The 20,850-nt window shown below is 42.4% G+C and overlaps 1 protein-coding gene across 4 annotated transcripts in view; it reads right to left on the bottom strand.

Annotated features, from left to right (window-relative positions):
- poc1a (POC1 centriolar protein A) overlaps nt 1-19,507 on the bottom strand; it is a 71,685-nt gene extending 52,178 nt beyond the window's left edge. Inside the window, exons 1-7 of one of the 4 annotated variants that reach the window (XM_064304881.1) lie at nt 19,144-19,507; nt 18,398-18,478; nt 18,119-18,290; nt 10,820-10,999; nt 6,924-7,031; nt 6,201-6,316; nt 237-370 (exon numbers count right to left, since the gene is read on the bottom strand). In XM_064304881.1, the coding sequence (XP_064160951.1) occupies nt 237-370; nt 6,201-6,316; nt 6,924-7,031; nt 10,820-10,999; nt 18,119-18,290; nt 18,398-18,410 (723 nt within the window). In that variant the 5' untranslated portion in view covers nt 18,411-18,478; nt 19,144-19,507. Of the gene's footprint in view, nt 1-236; nt 371-6,200; nt 6,317-6,923; nt 7,032-10,819; nt 11,000-18,118; nt 18,291-18,397; nt 18,483-18,698; nt 18,924-19,143 lie in introns of those variants that run through there. The other 3 variants (XM_064304879.1, XM_064304882.1, XM_064304880.1) reach the window with 3 other exon arrangements.
- Between the last annotated feature and the right edge of the window lie 1,343 nt (nt 19,508-20,850).

Raw genomic sequence — 20,850 nt, 5'->3', positions numbered from 1 at the left:
AAGACTACACTTCGCTTCACCGCAACAGATCGCCAGGAAGACAGACCTTTTCCACTCCCAACAAACACAGCAGTGGGACACAACAGTAGAAAACGTAGCAAGAAACAAATAAAATATTTTCCCCCAACATAACTGCCGCGATGGATCCCGACTCTTTCTGGAAGACGGACAAGGAGAGAAAGGGGTGCCTGTCTGTCTCAGTGCTCCAGAAAAACGTTGTTACGGACCGTCTGTACCTGATGCCCATGCAGTGTGTAGAGCAGCCTTCCCTCCACCAGGTCCAGGATCTTCAGGGTCGAGTCATTGGAGGCGGTTATGAGGTAGTTCCCAGAGGGGTGGAAGGACAGCCCGTTCACTACAGCACTGTGCACTGTAAACACAACAAGTACTCATCACTACAGCACTGTGCACTGTAAACACAACAAGTACTCATCACTACAGCACTGTGCACTGCAAACAAAACAAGTACTCATCACTACAGCACTGTGCACTGCAAACACAACAAGTACTCATCACTACAGCACTGTGCACTGCAAACAAAACAAGTACTCATCACTACAGCACTGTGCACTGCAAACACAACCATTACTAATCACTACAGCACTGTGCACTGCAAACACAACCATTACTAATCACTACAGCACTGTGCACTGCAAACACAACAAGTACTCATCACTACAGCACTGTGCACTGCAAACACAACCATTACTAATCACTACAGCACTGTGCACTGCAAACACAACAAGTACTCATCACTACAGCACTGTGCACTGCAAACAAACCATACTAATCACTACAGCACTGTGCACTGCAAACACAACAAGTACTCATCACTACAGCACTGTGCACTGCAAACACAACCATTACTAATCACTACAGCACTGTGCACTGCAAACACAACAAGTACTCATCACTACAGCACTGTGCACTGCAAACACAACAAGTACTCATCACTACAGCACTGTGCACTGCAAACACAACAAGTACTCATCACTACAGCACTGTGCACTGCAAACACAACAAGTACTCATCACTACAGCACTGTGCACTGCAAACACAACAAGTACTCATCACTACAGCACTGTGCACTGCAAACACAACAAGTACTCATCACTACAGCACTGTGCACTGCAAACACAACAAGTACTCATCACTACAGCACTGTGCACTGCAAACACAACAAGTACTCATCACTACAGCACTGTGCACTGCAAACACAACAAGTACTCATCACTACAGCACTGTGCACTGCAAACACAACAAGTACTCATCACTACAGCACTGTGCACTGCAAACACAACAAGTACTCATCACTACAGCACTGTGCACTGTAAACACAACAAGTACTCATCACTACAGCACTGTGCACTGTAAACACAACAAGTACTCATCACTACAGCACTGTGCACTGCAAACACAACCATTACTAATCACTACAGCACTGTGCACTGCAAACACAACAAGTACTCATCACTACAGCACTGTGCACTGTAAACACAACAAGTACTCATCACTACAGCACTGTGCACTGCAAACACAAGTACTCATCACTACAGCACTGTGCACTGCAAACACAAGTACTCATCACTACAAACACGCAGCAGGCACTCAGGTCTCTGATCGCCATATGCATGAGCACTTGAAAACTAAAACGAAGAACTCAGGAAGTCATCAAACACATGATCGGATAAGATCCTGCATGTGACCAACAGACACCAGATGGCTGCACATCCTAGAATTAATCTAATCACCAAAGCAAAAAAAATGCCCTCAGCTCAAAATTTACTACACCAAATATTCAACAGCACCATGTGAGAAAGCACTAAAACGTTTTCACATGAGCATCCAAAAAACAGTCAAACAGGATTACCCAGCTCAAATACAATTATCTTAATTTCTGAGCATTTTAAAAAAAGTGCAAAGTCTCTAAAAAATAAGGGCCCTATTCACATTTTGACTGCAGTCTACATAAATCAAATTCTTCATCCAGATGTTGTGTTGCCAGCATTTTAAGGACTTTTAAGTAAATATCTCTCAATATATATATATATATATATATATATAAAATAACTGTCAACCTCACTTCAAGCCAATTTACTCTGTACAGTGGATGAATGTGTCCTTGTTCGCTGCTGTTCGTTCAGAAGGCACCAGAAACCCTCTAGAGGACGTCTGGTGACATTACAAGAACAAGAGAATGATGGGGATTGAGATTCAGTTCTTTCTACATTAATTAAATCTAGGAAATGAGGCAGGGAAGAAAGTGAGTGAAACTGCATCGTGTCTTTGCATTAATTCATGAAGGCTGAAAATACACAACACATAATTCTGACAAATCTTTAACCTGGCAGCTTCAGAAAAGTCCATGCATTTCTAAGGAGCACAGACATTGAGTGAATATGACATTAGGTAGCGGGGAAAGAAGTACTTTCCCCCCCTACCTAATTTCATATTTGAGTACCGACATACTGAATTTGGCTTTTAAAAAGGGTTGTAATGTGTCATTATGCTTGCATTTCCTTTTATGAATGACAGAGTACTGTCAGGGCTCGGGCGCTGTCAGACTTGATGTGAGCCACAGAGCAGACATGGCTGATTCCAGTCTCATTCACTTATGCAGAGTGAGTGGGTGCACCGCGCTACACTGAGTGACTTCCTGACTGAAGAGACAGAAATAATCAGCACTGGCAACGTCTTCTCGTGAGCTTGGGTTCCTATCAGTCTGAGTAATGTTCCCCTGCCTCTACGGGTCAGCCTGTTCTGCAACCATTCACCCCTTGCTTTACACTTACCGGGGTCACACATTTTATCTGAAATAGTTCAACCCCTTACACGCCAGAAAACTACTGCATCTCACAGACGGTTACAAAAAACAATCTTTTCTCCCCATTTCATCGATATCTAGATCTTTCATACGATGACACATTTCGGTGAGACAAATCTCAGGGAATTTCAGGAGTATTCTCAAATTTCAAACATGTGTAAGGCTGACAGTGGAAGTATAGCTCTGCTACACTGATGAACCCCCTGCCCTTCTCCCCCAGGCAGATAAAGCAGCGGGGTCCCTTCTCCTCCGCAATGTGACGGTGTGACCCTCCGGTCGCTGGTTTGCCAGAGCAGTGTGTGATTAGAGATGGTACACAGCCTTCTTCCCCCGCCTGGCCTGCGACTGCTTGATAATAAGCTACAGACAATGGGTTGCGTAATGCAACTGACATTTATGTTCTTCAGCGGCATTTCATCTTAAAAATCTTACATAACCGACAGGGCTGTGCTGCAACAAATGGGGCCAACCTTGATAAGGTCTTTCCAATTATTCTGCAAATATTCCAGGAATTTCCGGCACAAATCACACACCTTGCTTCCGACTGCATTACAGTTCGTAACCTGAATGGTTGCGATGTTCATTTAAAAACAGCTTGGTGCTTTTATTTCCTGAACGTTTTTATTTTTGGAGGGAAAGCCCAGTTACTGACCAGCCTTTTTTTTTCTTAAACAAATATTTGAAAATTTGTTATAGACAACAACACGTTCTAAAGCCATGGAAGGCAATCTTGAAAGTTTTCTGTAAAAATCATGTCATTTTTGTTCTAGGACCACTGACAACCACAGTTCAGACGACTCTCGATAGGATCAGCATGTCATAGATGTCACACAGTGGGGGAGCCCAGCTCTGCAGCAGAGCACAGAAAGCTTTCTGATTTATACCTCTATTTACACACAACAGCCCTGTTTCCACTGGTCTCCCTCAGCTACGCGTCAGCTACACTCCAGGTAAACCACAGGTGCTACTACAGTGAAATAACCCAGGCCCAGGGCATGCTGGGTAATCCCAGATACAATAGCTGGTTCACCCCATGCCTAAAGTTGGTGAACTAAGCTGAAAATGGCTCTGTTCGCCCAAGGAACACAAAGTATTTTTCAAAGGTTTTTATCTCCATTCAGGATTTTTACACAGAACCTTTTCAAACACATCCCTCATAAGCCATGAAAGAGGAAATGAGGAAATACACAGAACTGAAAGAAAATGTAAAAAGGTGTTGCAATGATGGGCTCATATCTGTTTGCATAATATATGCATATAAGGGACAAACAGGAAGCCTACTCACCAAAAATATCACCACAAGTTTGCACCATGACACACACAGCACTACGACAGACACCTGACTCTAAACAGTCTGAGAAACATGCACTTCACAGAACAACTCCATTCCCAGATCTGGGCTTCCGACTTCGCAGGACGATGCCACGAAACAAAATTCAAACCGAGTCAACAGGCTCCAGTCAAACATTAAACCAAGAAATGTCAAGACATACAATTCAAATCGAGCATGTACATCCACATTCCCACCAATGACAGTGTGAATGAGTGGTCCTCCACCCTGGTCCAGGAGAGGCTGAGTCTGCTGCTTTCAGTCTTTACTCAGCCATTATCTGATGGATTAAAGCAGTCCTTCACGCTGCTTAACTCACCTCACCTGGTTTCATGTGTCTGAAACGCCCGTAATGCTTCACAGTGAAAGCGAAAATCAGGAGACCCAGTGCCTCTCCGTGAGCGGTACAGAAGGCCACTGCTGTAAACTTTTCCACAATCCTTGTAATATTAATTTACCCATAATGGTGGCAGACAAAATGTGTGAAACACACATACAATAAATGTCCATCATATTTCATCAGCCCTGCATTATATTTCTGTCAGTAAAAAATTGCATTAGTGTTTGAGTGTAATGGTGTGCTGATGTTTATACTGCCTTGTTAACTTGTGCTACAGCAGCACTCTACAAACATTGACTGAGGAAACAGAGCAACAGTAATTTTCATGTAAATCAGCACTGTATGCATTACAGCGAATAAAAAGTTACATGAAAGCAAATAACTTTAGCCTAAATATTAGAATGAATAATATTACTAAGAAAACACAGCTGGGATGACAGACAATTATTGATTTGCTGAATGGCATGTAGTTTTACAAAATGGAGAAAATTACACTGTAACTGGTGGCAATGACAGTTATCCAACCTTGTGTTTCACAAATATAAGTTTTTATGAATGCACATATAGTAACAATAGATAGCATTAAGTAAGCAATCTTTTTACATTCGTGTTTAGTGTCATTTAATCTTATTTTTACTTATTTGATCATGGTTTAGCTTTTAGTACATCCTAAAAATATCAAAATACATAAAAAAGATTTGAAGCCTTTTATTTTACCATTTTTTGTTTTTTCTTGGAATTGTTTTACTATATCGTGTTTGTATTGTACGTTTTCCAGTAAGAATTCTGACCTTTAAATGGGTTGTATGAACGGTCCTACAATAATTAAACTTGTTAATTATTATTATTTCTGTTATAGCTTATCAAAGGCAGTAGCACAGCTGCAAAGCATTAAAACAAACAAAGACAGTACAATTTAACAACAGGTCTGAGCACCCTTGTGCTCTGGATGGTTCTCACTGGCTAAATTACCTGTATATAATGCCCCCTTGTGGCTCATGTGCTAGTAGCATCACAAATGCAAGCCAGGGTAGAATTTCACTCCTCACAAATCATCAGCGCTATCAGTATTAAATGCTGGTATCCACACAGCATGAAACAAAGCCAACTGAAGAGCCCCTTCTGTAGGCAGCACCGCCTTGTTCAAATGTAATCGACAGTTTGCTCTAGAACAGAAGCAGGCTCCCCGCCCACGCTGTACAGCAGATCTGTACACTGCTCACAATTCACAGTACCCGCTATTCTTTTATTCTGTGTGCTTTGGACTCTGTGATACAGGCATACACAAGTATCACGGTTTCCTTCTGCAGCCGCAGGGGTCTGCACGCCTGCGTCTGGATCAATGGAAGCACTTGACGGCACAGTACCCATGCCTCACCAAGACTCCGGGACTGAAAGGGGAGTGGAGTTGGAAGTAAAACTGGAAACCAGCCCACGGCGCAGCCTCTACAGGACCAGGGTAACAGGCTGTTCTAATCCACCATCTCAACCGAAAGTACAAACTGTGAGGGTTTGTTTTAAAATAAACCGTCACATGCGTGTGTATGAGCGGCAGAAGGAAGGCGAGGCTCTAATGATGTTCCTGGACGAGCAGCGGCGTACGGGCGGGGGAGTCCCGGCGAGAGCCGAACCGCCGCGGCGGGCAGCGGTACGGCAGCACACGCCTCGCCCCCCGCGGGCCGGACGTCCCGGCAGAGCGGCCTTACCCTGGTAGTGCTGGAGGAGCTTGTGCGTGCGGATGTCCCACACCTTGACCGTGTTGTCTGAGCTGGCCGCTGCGATGCAGGTGCCACTGGGGTGGAAGTCCGCGTAGGTCACATGACTGCGGAGAAAGGAAGCAATAGACCGTCATGTCTGCTCACGTACCAGCATCAAGCGGCATTGACTACAACAGGAAGTGCTGCAACCACTAGATTAGACTACAGAAACATTACACACCAACAGCATTAAAGGAATAACAATTTTACCTCTTGACATTTAACCGATTAAAATTTAACTGACAGGGCTAATGAAAAGAATCGTGAATACGAAAAATGTCCGTTAACATGTATGAAAAATTTGTTTCTATCTAATTAGGTATGCTAAATCACCATGATATAAGGGATTTGTAGGTTAATATTCACTGGGGAAGTGTGTGTCATTACAGCGAATAAAACAAACAAGATACAGTCGTTAAACGGACCTTTTCAGTCATTGCCCAGCGCACTCTGAGTGGGCGAGAGAAAGCCAATTCACTCTCCTCTCAACCAGAAAGCCGGCTATCGGTCAGCACAACAAAAGAAACGTACACAGACTCCAGCGCAGATGCATGCTGTGTGACACCAAAGGCCCCGGCGCTTCCAGCACTCAGCGTATGTGTGGTGCCCACGCACGGGGCACTCCAAAAGAGGCGGACATCTGGGAAAGGCTGAATGAAGCGGCGCACTCACCCGCCGTGCTCGTAAAAGGAGTGTATGCACTCGCGGCTCGTCTTGTCCCATATCTTCACCGTTTTGTCGTCGCTCGCTGAAACTATTAGTCGACCATCTGGTGAAAACCTAAAATCATTTTTAAAAAGAGGGACATGGACTCAAATGGGATATGGACTCAAATGTTGTCAACTTCCACACATAACCATAGATGCTTACAGAAATCAAGAAGTATTCCATAACAGTTATACTGCGATTAGACTGTATATTTTACTTTCCGTAAAATTTTTCATTTCTTGCATACTGGACTTGTATAGAGAATCTAGACTTTGATATCAATAAAAATGATAATATAAAATGAAAAGGTTTCACCTCCTGCATACGATACCAAAATCTAGATTTTAATGTGAAATTCATAAAATGAAAACAGTAATCAAGAACAAAACTGCAACAGTATTAAATTAAGCTTTTCGGTCAAAATAAATTCATTTGAATCCAATACCATGACAAGAAATATATAGGAGCCTGTGTGTTTTTTATTTAACCTTTATTTACCCAGGGTAGGTTTGCTGAGCACGGATGCTCTTTTGCAGCAACGCCCTGCTTCACACTCATGCACATTCACACCTGGGAGCTGCCCAGTACAACCACAATCCCCTATTGTTGACCATTGAGCAGCTCCTGGAGGAGCTGCTCAGTGGAGGGAGAGAACATTTTTTTTAGCCAATTAAATCAGGGGCTGATTAGATGGCAAGTTTTTGCAAGAGCCAGATCTGGGATTTTAGCCAGGACACCGGGGAACCCCCTACTCTTTGCAATAAGTGTCATGGGATCTTTAATGACCACAGTGAGTCAGGACCTCGGTTTAACCTCTCATCTGAAAGACAGCATCACCTACAGCACAGTGTCCCCGTCACTGCACTGGGGCATTGGGGTTTATTTGTCCAGAGGGAAGATTGCCCCCTGCTGGCCCACCAACACCACTTCCAGCAGCAACTCAGTATTCCCTGGTGGTCTCCCATCCAACTACTAACCAAGCCCACACTTGCTTAGCTTCAGCCAGTATAAAAACAACCGAATTATCACTTCTTTCAGATATTGCAATTTTTTTTTTAAACACAGTTTCATGAAATTCATCTTTGCACTTCTGTAAGTTGTTTTGGTTAAAAGCATCTGTTAAATGGCTAAATTATACTTTTTTTAAGTCCACATATTTGCAAAATATTACAGTATTTTTCATTTCTGTAAGGTATAGAGACACTTGTGTAAAGTGACAAACTTTGCGATTAAAGAGTTAATGGCAAAACAGATCACACTCCCAACAAACCTAACGAGTCATGACTAATTATTAAATACTGGCTGGAGGATTCACAAAACAAGAGAGGACCAATTACAAAACGTCTGCTAGAGACGGTAATAACATGCCTCACTGTCAGAGAGCAAATTACTGTATATTATAAAATGGGTGATATTTAGAGCTTATCGCCTGGAAACAACAAGACCCCCCCCCCCACACACACACACACTCAAGTGTTCTTCAGATGCTCTGACTCACAGGGGTGGCAAGATGAGCAATTAGCAGAGTCTGAAAAGGAGCTGGAGAGTGCAGTCTTCCTGCCGCTTCAAAAGAAAGCCCCCACACACACACACACACACACATGTCTTTGCTGGAGGATTCATTCACACTTGCACTGAATGTCCCGAAAAACAATGGCATCAATGCCAGTGCTTTCACTGTGACTTACCCCTGACTGAGCTGCGTTTCTGCTCTGCTCTCTTAAGCCGCGTTTCCACCAAAATTACCCGGAACTTTCAGTCCCAGGAACTACTTTACCAGGAACTAAAAGGTTCCTTCAGCCAATGGTTGTCTGCGTTTCCACCGGGGTCTAAAGTACTGCGAAGATTAGGCAAATTAGCCCACTGACGTTGTCGTCGGTCCATCTGTCATATGATTTCTTCTGTAACCCCATACTACCACCGAAGTAGCCTACATTATTTTCTAATAACCAGCCCGGAGGGGTTTATTCCACTTATATACAACGGGTTACCAACAATGACTATATATGGTTACTTTTGTATTTATTGATTTTCATACATCCTCTCAAACACATTCATTAACAGCAGAAAACATGCACACGTTGTAAACAATTTGCTGTTTTATTACTTTCTCGTCGTCAATTCCATATAGGCTAATCGCAAAATGACAAGAATAGAACGAAAACGCCACCGTTTGCTTTCCTTCGAAGTTACTGCCAGCCGAGCAGCGAAGTGTGCCCTCCAGATGCGAACCATGCACCATAAATGAGTCCATAGTCTTCCTGGTCTTTTCGTGGAATTGAAAAATGGCAGTAAAATTGAGTAAAATTACGGCAGTCTGAAAAAGCTAAAGGGAAGATTACTAGAATTAACCTGTTATTTTACCCGGATAAAAAGTGCGGAAGGTGATTTCCAGTTTGCTTGTACTGTATCACCAATGTTAATTATGCAGAACTACCGCATACCTCACATAACTGTATCAAACGTTTTGAGTCAATTACAACGGGCTAACAAAGAAAATCCGGAAGAAAATATTCAGCAACCGAATTAATCCGTTTGAATGTTTTGGTAGCCTACGTAATATGCTGTCCCAGCACGAATGCTTAGCATTTTATAAAACGAATACTAAAGCAAGAAAAGAACAGAAGAGCACACGTTATAATTCCAAGACGTTGACAGGCTATAACCAAAAGTAGGCTACTGCACCGCATAACATACAAGTTTGATTTGAAGTTATTATGAAAATAAATTGGTTTGCCGCTGCATATTTTCAAACATGGCGGGTAATGGCGGAAAATAAATACAACACAAATGCTACGAGTACTCGACCAATCAGAAATGTTCAGCGCTGCAAGCTCCACCCAAAAGGTTCCTGTGCTTTCGGAAAGTACTACCCCACGAGCAGGAACGTTTTGGGGGGTAAAACAAAGCCCCCAGAACTAAATTTAGACCCTAGTTCCTGCGGTGGAAACGCACTGAGTTCCTCAAAAGGTTCCTAGTTCCGGGGTATAGTTCCTGCGGTGGAAACGCGGCTTTATTGGGCTACTTTTGGGCCCTGACTGTTCCCAAGTGCTATCACCACCATTCATCATTCTGGTTAATGGATGATGAAAATATGTTAGCCAGTGGTCCCATCGTCCAGTAAAGAAAATGGGAAGACTATACCCTGCGAGTAGCAATATAAAACATTACAACAGATTTTCATATAATGCTCCAGGTCAATATGGTTACCCGATTTTATTTGATTTATTAGTTTGTTTCCATATGTTCAATATTTTAACTTTTTTTTGTTTGTTTGAACTTTAAGTGAGTTAATCTGGCCACTCCACCTCTCAGTCACCCCCTGCAGTCATTTCAGTGCTGATGGATGACGTGTGATTACCAGCCATAGTCATGACAACCATCCACACAAACAATCAACAGCAATGCAGGTAGGAATGAATCCACACCTCCACGCATAAGGCCACCCTCAGGCTTCTACCGTGCATCACATTCAATGCAACAGGCCAGCCTAAATGTGCCTATGCGTCTGAGCAGGTAAGAGCGTGAGATTAAGCCAATTCTAAGTTACTCCAGCCAAACTCTAGTTCATTACGGCAGGAGTTCCGCTCCACTTTAAATTCAAATGGAGCTGGACCCTTTCATTTATTGAACCACAGCTTTGGGGTGGAAAATGTGGAACTTTTCTGCTCTGAACGCTGGCAATGCCTATGACAAGCTGAGAAAAGATTCAGTGTAATGAGAGAAAGTTCTTGGCCTAATTAAAGATCCCATGCAAACAAAGGCATATTTTTTAGCAGTTCTATCACACATTGCGAATATTGCGACGTTAAGCAGAAGGGAATAGACGCGGTGCGATGTTCGCCCTGCCCAGGACCTACTTGGCGCAGCGCACCCAGTTGATGTGCAGATTGAGGGAGAAGAGGAACTTCTGCCGGTGCACGGTCCACACCTTGACGGTTTTGTCGTCGGAGGCGGTGACGAGGGACTGGCCGTCGCCGGAGAAGCTGACGCTGCGGACGGTCCCCGTGTGGGCGCGGAACACCGTCGACTCGCCCTTCCTGGGGGGGGGGAAGGGAAGGGCGGAGATCACGGCCAGTGAGTGTCCATCCTTTTCAATAATAAAGGCAACCAAGGATGGTGAGCTGGGTGCCCCAAATTAATCAGCCTCACATCAATCTACACATCTTCGTTTTGTGTGTTTTCGCTAAAATCAAACAGCGCTTCACAATCAGTCTAGTGACCACAGTGGTTTTCAGACCTGTAGTTTAAGAAAAGGCCAAAGGCCAAATGAACTATTTCAAGACATGCGAGTCAGCATTGTCACAGACAGCTTTGAGGATGAATGAGTGAGATCTGGGTTTACCACAAAGAAATGACAGGAGTTACACAACACAAGGATATGGGCAACGTAGGAATGGGCAGCACAGGATATGACATCAAAGCGTAGCTTGCTATGGCGCAGTCAAGAAGACAGACAGACAGAACTGGGCCGGACAGACGTGGGCGCGGCCGCAGCTCACACTGGCTGAACAGCATCCAAAACGATGAGGATGAATAACAACGATGATGAATCCAGCAAAGATAAACTGGGCAGCAGGAGCCGGAGCGACAGCAGCTGCTATTGAAATGCACGGCCTCTTTTGCATTTCTAAAAATAAACAGGAATACAGCTCCAGAGTTCATCACAGAGATGTTCCCCATTTGCAATTCAAGCAGCAGTTCCCACTGAGTGCTATCACTGCGACTTAATCACCATTTTGTGTGAATTCTCTTACGGTACGGAAATCACCACCGCGGCTAACAAGCAGAGTCAGATAATGAATCCATCACCCGTCAAGTGAGCTGCTGCCTCTGCTTTCGATCTGGAGAATTCACTATGGCAGCTTAGACTGCGGGTGGTTTTGCGGCCCAAATGCAACTCCTAAATACATGCACTGTAACAAAAGCTCTTTTTCAAACAGCACAAGGGACATGCTGTAGTCTGCCAGCCGGCAGCCATCCCACCCTGTACCCTTCTCATGGCAAACCGCTTAAGCTACGCAAGGCCGCTTACGTGCAACAGCCACTGAAGCCCATATAAGGGAATGGTCTCTCGCTCTCTTCCTACATTCTTGGCAAGGATCAGATTACAAAGCATGCGCTACACACGAACACGAAAATTAGCCAATGACAGGTACAGCAGACACCTTCCTAGATAACATCCAAGGAACTGGCTAATTAACTTGTTATTGTCATGTCACATTGAAGCAACATTACAAACCTACCCTATCGATTTAGCATATTTTCACATATTTAAGTAGTTACACAGCTTTAGGGCTTGGAATCATAACTATATTATGACACAAAGACCATACCAACGTACCTATCTTCGTGACATACACACAATTACAATTACAAATTATGTAAAAAAAAAAGAGATGAAATCATGGCTAGGCAATATTCCTATAAAGCAAAGTCAAAGTTCTTTGACTAAGGAAGAAATCACGGTCTTGAATGGGCTGCTTTAGCCGTGGGTTAAAATGAAAGCTTGCACCCACACTGGCACTTCCTGGGTACGACTGGACCCTCCTGATCGAGTGAATGGAAGGTGCCCTTTGTTTTGGGAATGATGCTGCAGTTCATACTTCACTTAACCATATCGTTAGCGCAAGCCGGCACAGAACAGCAGCCACCATGGCCCGCGACAACAGAGCTACTGCATGACAGCCCCAGCGTTCAGTTCAGCCCGGTATCATGTGCTCATCAGCTCTCAATTCTCTTTCTTTCTCCCTCTCTCTCTCTCTCTCTCTCGCCAGAACAGAACACAATTATCAGGTTCTCAGGAGCTATTAATAACTTGTCCTTCCCACCCAAGTCCAACACTTCACCACTCCAGAGTAACACACCTTGGAGGATCACTTGTCACTCCAGCTATTAGTTTTGTGTCCCTTCAGCTGCTACAAAAAGGAACCGGAAAGCCTAAGACTTGAAAGGCCATCTTAAAAAACATTATGCTTCAATACTAGCCTACAGGACCAAGCCAGATTTTTTTATCATCACACATTTATTTTTAAATCGTTTTACAACACTATTGCCAGAAAATAGCAAATTAATGCTTTAAAATACTCCTGAGTGAAATGTCTAATTTAGGGAAAGTGCAGAAAGAGGCAGAAAGCATTTCCAAAATTAGGCTATAAAAGCAAAGTGTGTCGTCACTTTAGCCAATCAATGACTTGCATTAATCACATGGGTTTTTATTTTAAAAGCTAAATAATCTTTATGGTTTATATTTATTTTGCAGCCGGAGCTTTGATTCTCTACACTGCTCATGGTGATTGATATTAACGCTAATTCCACAGGGACATTTTCAATTTCAGGTCAGGGAAAGAATTTTTTGTTTGTTTCTTTGTTTTTTGTTGTTCTTTACTTGAGACAATTTATGATAATTTCCTCACATAGTAATTCACTTAAATTTTATTTAAATGAAATTGTTTTGAACAATTGTTCAAAACTTCATAAACAGACTTACAGTAAAAAAAAAAGTAAAGTAAACAAATAACAGCAATTAAGCTGCTAATAATGCAATAACAGCCTTCCCCTGGGTGAAAACTGTACCAGGTGTTCAGGAAGCTGCATTTCTCACGACTGTCTGACCCATTTTTCACCCTGCGACCATCAGACTCATTTTCTCCATCTGTGTTTTTGTGAAACCGTCAGGTAACAACGTCAGTATTGAGATCATTACGTACCAGGCACCACAAACACACAGGCCAGACCCTGCCTAGCCAATACCAAAAAGCAAGACATGGACACGTTATGTGTTGTTTTTAACATGTTTTGAGAGTGCATGCATTCCTCTACATGCATTCCTCTACTGTCTTCCAGTGGGTCACCAACTGACCATGAAGTGTTTCAAAATCTTCAGAAACGGACTGGAGCGTGCTTTCAGACAGCGGCAGAAGCACACGCAGCTGCTGCACCCATGAGCTGTAATTTAGAGTAAAGGGGGTGGGGGGGGATGTGAGAGTGTTGCGCAAAATGGCCCAGGGTCTTAAGAGGTTCCTACGCCACGTCATGCTCCAGAAATGTGCGTGAAACGTGCCCTAGCATGCGGAAGCGCCCGGCGCTAGCGCCGCGCCCGGTACATAACCTACAGCACGTCTGGAATCCGCCTGACGTCACGGCACTCCGTCTGGAGAGAGGCGCGCGTCAGCAGTGGGCTGATCGCAGGGAGCAGCGCGAGAGGGCCGAGCAGCCGCTGCCTCTCACGCCCACGCAGTGCGGCGATGGGTGTGTTTAAAGACATGTTCGGTGTTCATGTTCTACTGGGCCTTCGCGCTGAAGCCGAACAGCAACAGCACGGCAGCAACGCAACGTGTCAACATCTGCTGAGGGAACAGAAAGGCTTCTGCTTTCACTGCAACGAGTCACCGATCTACCGATGTATAGATGATGCTCACCCATCAAAACCGTGAGGAACTGCGAGTTATTTCACAGCAAATTCATTGAGTATCTGTTCTGCGAGTGTGCGTGTGTGTGAGGGAGTGAATATAAGGGTGACAGTGAGAAGTTTTACTCTACTAGACTGATAGAACGGTGCATACACACACTAACATGCCTTTTTTTTCCACTTCCCCACCAGCTCAATTGCATGCCCCAAAGCACCAGGCAACTTCACGAGCCATATTCCACCCACATCTAACAAGCACACTTTTCTCTTTACCTTAGTGAGGTCACTTCCTGTAACTTCAACCTCTGCGTTCAATCTACAATTACCTTTCATACTTCCAGTTGGTAAAATGGTGCGGCCAGACCCAGCAGGAATGCTGGTTTGGTCCCTACCTACACTGTTGGAAGTTTCCGGCCGATAGATTTTGTTTAACGATACAGCAGGGAGACAAAGCAGAAAAGGTCACAGAGCGACGGCAGTTCCTAGAACAGACCTCCCTCCAAACAGGCAAGGAGACACGGGCTGGCGGCTGGACACAAAGAAAAGGGCTTTAATACATCACAGCCTCCGAGGGCCCCGTCTCTCTTCATGCTGCGCGTTAAATATAAATCCCTCTCCTGCGCCGCAGAGAGTGCACCCGCTCACACATCCCTGGTGCCTCAGGAGGCCATTATCACAAGCAGAACCTGGGACGAGGACTTCCTGATATCGCTTTCAAGCAGATATTCTCTAGAAGGGGGATAGTCAAACTACACGAACATCTGGCGTCAAAATTCCGCTTAAAACAGTACTTCAACAAAATTCAATAGCCTTTGATAAATTTATGTAATCGACATAACATTACATATCGCAGTCGGGCTACTGCTTTGCCAACCTGATGTGGGGAATAATGTAGCCTACCTGTACAGTACAATTTTGTAGCTTTTGAGTTTTGAATTACAAAAATAAGACATATGAAAATCCTAAATACAACTATTCCTGTATAATGACCCCCTTACAATCTGTAAATCCTTCAGTACAGGCTATATTTCCCCCCCAATTCTGGCGCTTACAATATGTAACCGTTCAATAAATATCTAAATTGTTCCAATTTTTTAAAATTTTGTCACAAGTTTCAGTTTTTAAGCCTACATCTCAATGCATTGTGGAGGTCTCTTGAAGACCAGAACTTCACATTCTAGATGTCGCTAAATACAGGGAGAAAACGCCTCAAGGTGACAGTGGCAGTAAAGCCGAACGGACCCCAGACACTGTCACACAAAATCACCATTTTGAGTCAGGAAAAACGCTGATAGGCTCACTTAATCTTTCCAATCCAAATGTTTACCATCATCACAGTCTTAGCACAAGGGCCCCAAAAAATTGTATTTCAAATTAACTATATAACGCATGAACCAAAATACAAACCCCGAATGTACATATATATGTGCAACAAGCCATGGAAAATCATTAAACAAAAAAATATACAATGACCAGGATTGACACAAATTATGACCAGTCTACTCCAGGTTCAATTCGATTCCGTTTTTTTGTAGCTCTTTTAACAGAGGCACTGTCACTACCTTTACAGGGGAAGAAGAAAACAGGGAGAAAGACCAGGCCTGAAATTGCAAAACACCAGCAAGTGAGGTGTAAAACAGTCCCTAGTGAGAAAACAAACAAAAAAAACGACGACTCAAAAAGTGTTGAGTAAAATACTCCCTGGTGGGAGGCAACCTGGCCTATAAGGGGAGCCCATCCTCCACTGACCAAACTGGTGACTGTACTTAAATCTAGGCTGAATGGTAACTGAGTTAATGGGGACTCAACTAGGCGAATAATCATCAATCACCGAGGTTGTGTCAATCACAGCCCAGGGTAGTGGAAAAAAAGGGCCCATCCTCGCAGAGAAGTGCATATTCATACACAGATCAGGCAGCAGCTCAGCAGGGTGAGAAGAGTCACTACACAACACCCTCACACTCATACTCAGGAGCGGGCACCCCTGCTGCTTTAGGCACTACCGGATACATCTGTGTATGCCGCTAACCTGCTGCACTCGAACAGTACGGAATCCCTAAATCGGGTGTAAAATGGATGGGTAAGGCCGGACGCCCCAAACTCATTAAAAACGCAGTAAATCCAGGGATCTGTTCCATAACCAGGGGAAGGCAAAACCGAGAAATCTGTTTCAATGTAACCCCCTGCACTTTACTGAGGCTGCAGTTAGTGGAACTCTATTTCATTTCAGCTGCTTAAATTATTCATAAAGACACGCTGCATGCAATTTATTACATGTGACACTTTCTTTTCCTGTGTAATAAGACAATGGGCTATAAGCTCCTCTTGCAGTCAACATCTTGCCCAGTAAGTCAGAAGAGCGAGAAATCATAGAATGGAAAGTACCACCCTTCATCCGGTGATTTTTAATACTTTAATCAACAGATCACATCTGCACAGACGAACCAGCAGAAAGGCAAGACTTCTGCCTACACATTACATTGCACTCATTTGGCAGACACTCCAATCCAGAGCGACTTTCAGTGCAAGAGAACAAAAGCATATCCACAAGTGCAGAGTCACATGGGCTACCAACGTTCCCAGCCTAGTGAGTGTACATGCAACATTGCTAAAGCACTAAACCAAAGGTAACCTAGAAGCATAATACAAAAAATACATTCATACAGCTAACATTCATATAAAACCAAAATCATGATATTACAGCCATAAAGAAATGACATAAGAAAAGAGCACCAGGGGCAAGAACAGGCAGTCGAGATGCAGGTTGAAGATGTGCACTTCATAGAATCATAAAAGAATACTTATTGGTTAAATCAATCGATTCACTGATTTGTTAGCCTGTTGGCTAAAGAGTGACACTTAACTCAATTAACCCACTGCTTATTGACAGTGGCTCAGTACCAGGTATCGACAGTTATATGTGCAAATAAAACAGTAACACATCATATAGCAAAAAATAAATAAAAATGGGTCCCAGACCCTGAAGTGAATCTCACGTACATCTGAATGAATGAATAAATGGATGGATGGATGTGTGAATAAATGAATGAATGAATGAATGAATGACTGTAAAGAGGAGACATGAATTCAAACAATGACAACATATGACATGAAACGACATTGCCACCTTGTGGAGAAAGATATTCACCACACCCATTAAATACAGTTTCAAATGCTGAGAGTAATCCATGTGGTTAAGAACACGGGATAAAAGAGGAACCACAATAATCATTTCCCAGTTATGTGGGTTCTTCCATCCAACTCCAACTAAAAAATCGTTTTTATCATCCCACTTCTAATTATCGCATTTGTAATGCATCACATATAATTCTTTATCCCGCAACAAAGGACATGCACAGAACACCACCCAGCCCAGACGAATGACATCACCCAGGTGTAAGGCCTCCCCGTACCCTACCCCACAGCATAAAATGAATACCAAAAATGTCAGTGGAAGCTGCAGTTCAGATTAATATATGACAAGAATCTACACCTTCAATTATGTGTTACTTATTGCCATTGTTATTGCAACTTAAAAAAAAATTTTTTTTAAACACACTTTCCGCCATAGCACAACGTCACTAGCATGATAATCACTTCAAATATTTCTTTGCAGATAGACAAAAGTAATGATTCAAGTGCCAAGACAGAAAATTCTTGAACCTTGTGCACTAAAATGAAGGGAGCACGTAAGTTACATAGGTGATGGTAGAGTGCAGCAGTGTGTGACACTGGGGCTCCGACTTACATGCAGGGTACCCAGAGGCGGACAGTTTTGTCCCTGGATGCTGATGCCACAAGGTGGCCGGACGGTGAAAACTGAACAGACATCACTGCGCCCTTGTGTCCAACAAAGCGATAGGCCCTCATCTGAGGCTTCGTATTCCAGATCATTAAACAGGAGTCCATGGAGCCAGTAGCTAGGAGAAAACATTCAGTATGTCACATTCAGGACACAAGAGATAATATATGAAATATATGCATGACCACTCACAATCAAGCCTGTAGAGAATGGAAAATATCTTACCTATTTGTTTCATATTGCTGCTGAAGTCGACACTGGTTATGGTGTCTCTATGGCCTTTGAAATGCCTCTCCAGTGTTGGGTCTTCCTGCAAACACAGAATAATAAATAGAAACAAGTGGGACATGAAGCAACTGAAAAGGCTAAATTTTAATCTAGGCTAGTGCCTTGCTATATGTAGTTTGATAACTTACTAGTTAGCTAAGCTAGGAAATTAAGTACGTTAGTATACAGTTTATAAGCACTCATCAGAGTGTGTCAAATTGTCAGTATTCATGGCTGTATCAGTTAGTCGTATACTTACACAAAGCATGGCAAGTAAAGCTTGGGCTTTCTAAACAAAAAAACTATCAGTCTTATCAGCAACGTTTCTAAATGGCTGGCAAGAGAAACAGGTAAATTAGATTGCTCTGGCAATAAGTCTAGCTGGCTAACGTTAGATTTAGCCGAAACGTTAGACAACACAAAAGCTAGCCAATCAGTTATTACTAGCTATCGATACTACCATTAGCTTCTGAATACGTTAGCTAATTAACCTGCTAGTCTACATGGCAATGTCACAGAAAAAGTACTGCCAACCAAAAAATGCAATCAGCTAACATTGCGTAGCCAGATGAGAAATAACAGACAGTAATTTAGCCAACATGGCTAATTTCGCTGGCTACAAAGTTCGTAGCTAGCTAGGTTGCTAGCCAAAGTTTTCAATCTCGCAAAATTAAACTTTCTTAACTGAAAAGTGATAAACTCACCAAAGCGGAAGTCATTTTACAGAAAAATAGCTACTGCAACAACTACAGTTTTTATTCCCTGGAAGAGAAACTACGGAAATATTAACTTGTATGCTAATCACACTGCATCATAAGTGATGGAACATTATACATCGAATTAGAAAGCCACGTTGGATATAAGTTCACTTAACAAAACAACGAAGATTTGTCATGTGGATTAAGATTTGAAATCATCTTTGTTAAAATCCTAGGAAGAATCATGTGTTCCCACTTTTTCCAAGTGCCGGAAAAATAAACAACGCAGACTAGCTATAAACTGCCGTTTCAGTTTACGCGCGGTATTACGCGCCAGCACTTTGCGTCTGAAAATTAAAGGGAAAGTAATGACAACACATGTTTGCCGACGAAATACAATTTTGCTCTGATGCAATACTTTGTTGAATGAATTGGTTCCGGTCTATGATTAGTTCTCAAAACCCTTCTAGAAACAGGATACACTGCTTTGCACTGCTTTGCAAAAAATACATAATGATAAATATAAATTTCAGAGCAATGTATTTTTAAAATATGTAGTTCAGTTTCTGAAAGCTGGAATAATTTGTGCATGTCCCTACATTACTGTTATTGCATTATATTTTTCAATATTGGTAAAATATTCTATTCTAATATAGCCTCTTAAGACCCCTATAGGAGAAATGAGTCTTTGAAAATATTAAAAAGCCAAATATTTTCACTGCAACATGTTTATGACATCGAACACACTTGTATTATGAGAAGAAATCAAAATATGGGTCTCAAGAGGATATTTCAGTATTTATTAGATTTATTAGTGGGAAAACTACAAGTTACAAACTTGTATTTCTAAAACCAAGTGAAAAAATTACAATATAATTATGTTATAAAAATTATTGTTATAGTTGTAACCTAAAAGTTGTCTCTTTTGCAATACAATTATTGAGCAGTATACAGTATACCCACCGACCATAAATATTCAGTACATTGTCACTGTTCAGACACCAGGGGGCAGGAGACGCACAAAGCATGCACAGTCCAGCTCTTGACGAAATTAATTCAAATCCGTTCAATTTTGAGCTGTTCACGAAGGAAATATCACTGAGCAGATTTAACAGAAAATGTATTAGTCAATTCATAATTCATAGTAAGTTAATTCATAGGACATATAAAGTAAAATGAAAAACAATACTTATATTTATTTAGTAAGGTATCATTCAAGCAGTGTGTTCTTCAGTTATTAGTGAGCAGAAAAGGAATGACACAGTGCATTGGGTCTCCTCACTGCAAGAAGGTCCTGGGTTTCTGTATGGTTTGCATGTTGTCCGTGTGTTCGGTTCTCCAGTCCGAAGACATGTGTGATAGACTGACTGCCTCTCCAGGGTGTATTCCTGTCTCTCACCCAATGCATTATAATCTGCAATTATACAAAATATTTTAAAATCATAAGGCGGAAATACTGTGTATCTCCATTAACGATCATTTAGCTGTATGTTTTCAGTTATATGTCATGATATTGTACATTTTTGGAGAGAATGCATACTGGAAAACGAATTGTATATTTGTTTTCAAACACATAATATTAAATTGTGTACATGAATCTGGACCAATGACAAAACAACAGCCAACAACCCTCTTTTGCAGATCTTATTTTTGTTTTGATATGTTTGACAAAACAAGTCCATTGTTTCACCAGTTTGAAACAATACTCATTAC

This window comes from Anguilla rostrata, chromosome 13 (assembly GCF_018555375.3).
Source record: "Anguilla rostrata isolate EN2019 chromosome 13, ASM1855537v3, whole genome shotgun sequence".
Lineage (NCBI taxonomy): Eukaryota > Metazoa > Chordata > Actinopteri > Anguilliformes > Anguillidae > Anguilla > Anguilla rostrata.
This window is presented reverse-complemented; position numbering and strand designations above follow the sequence as displayed.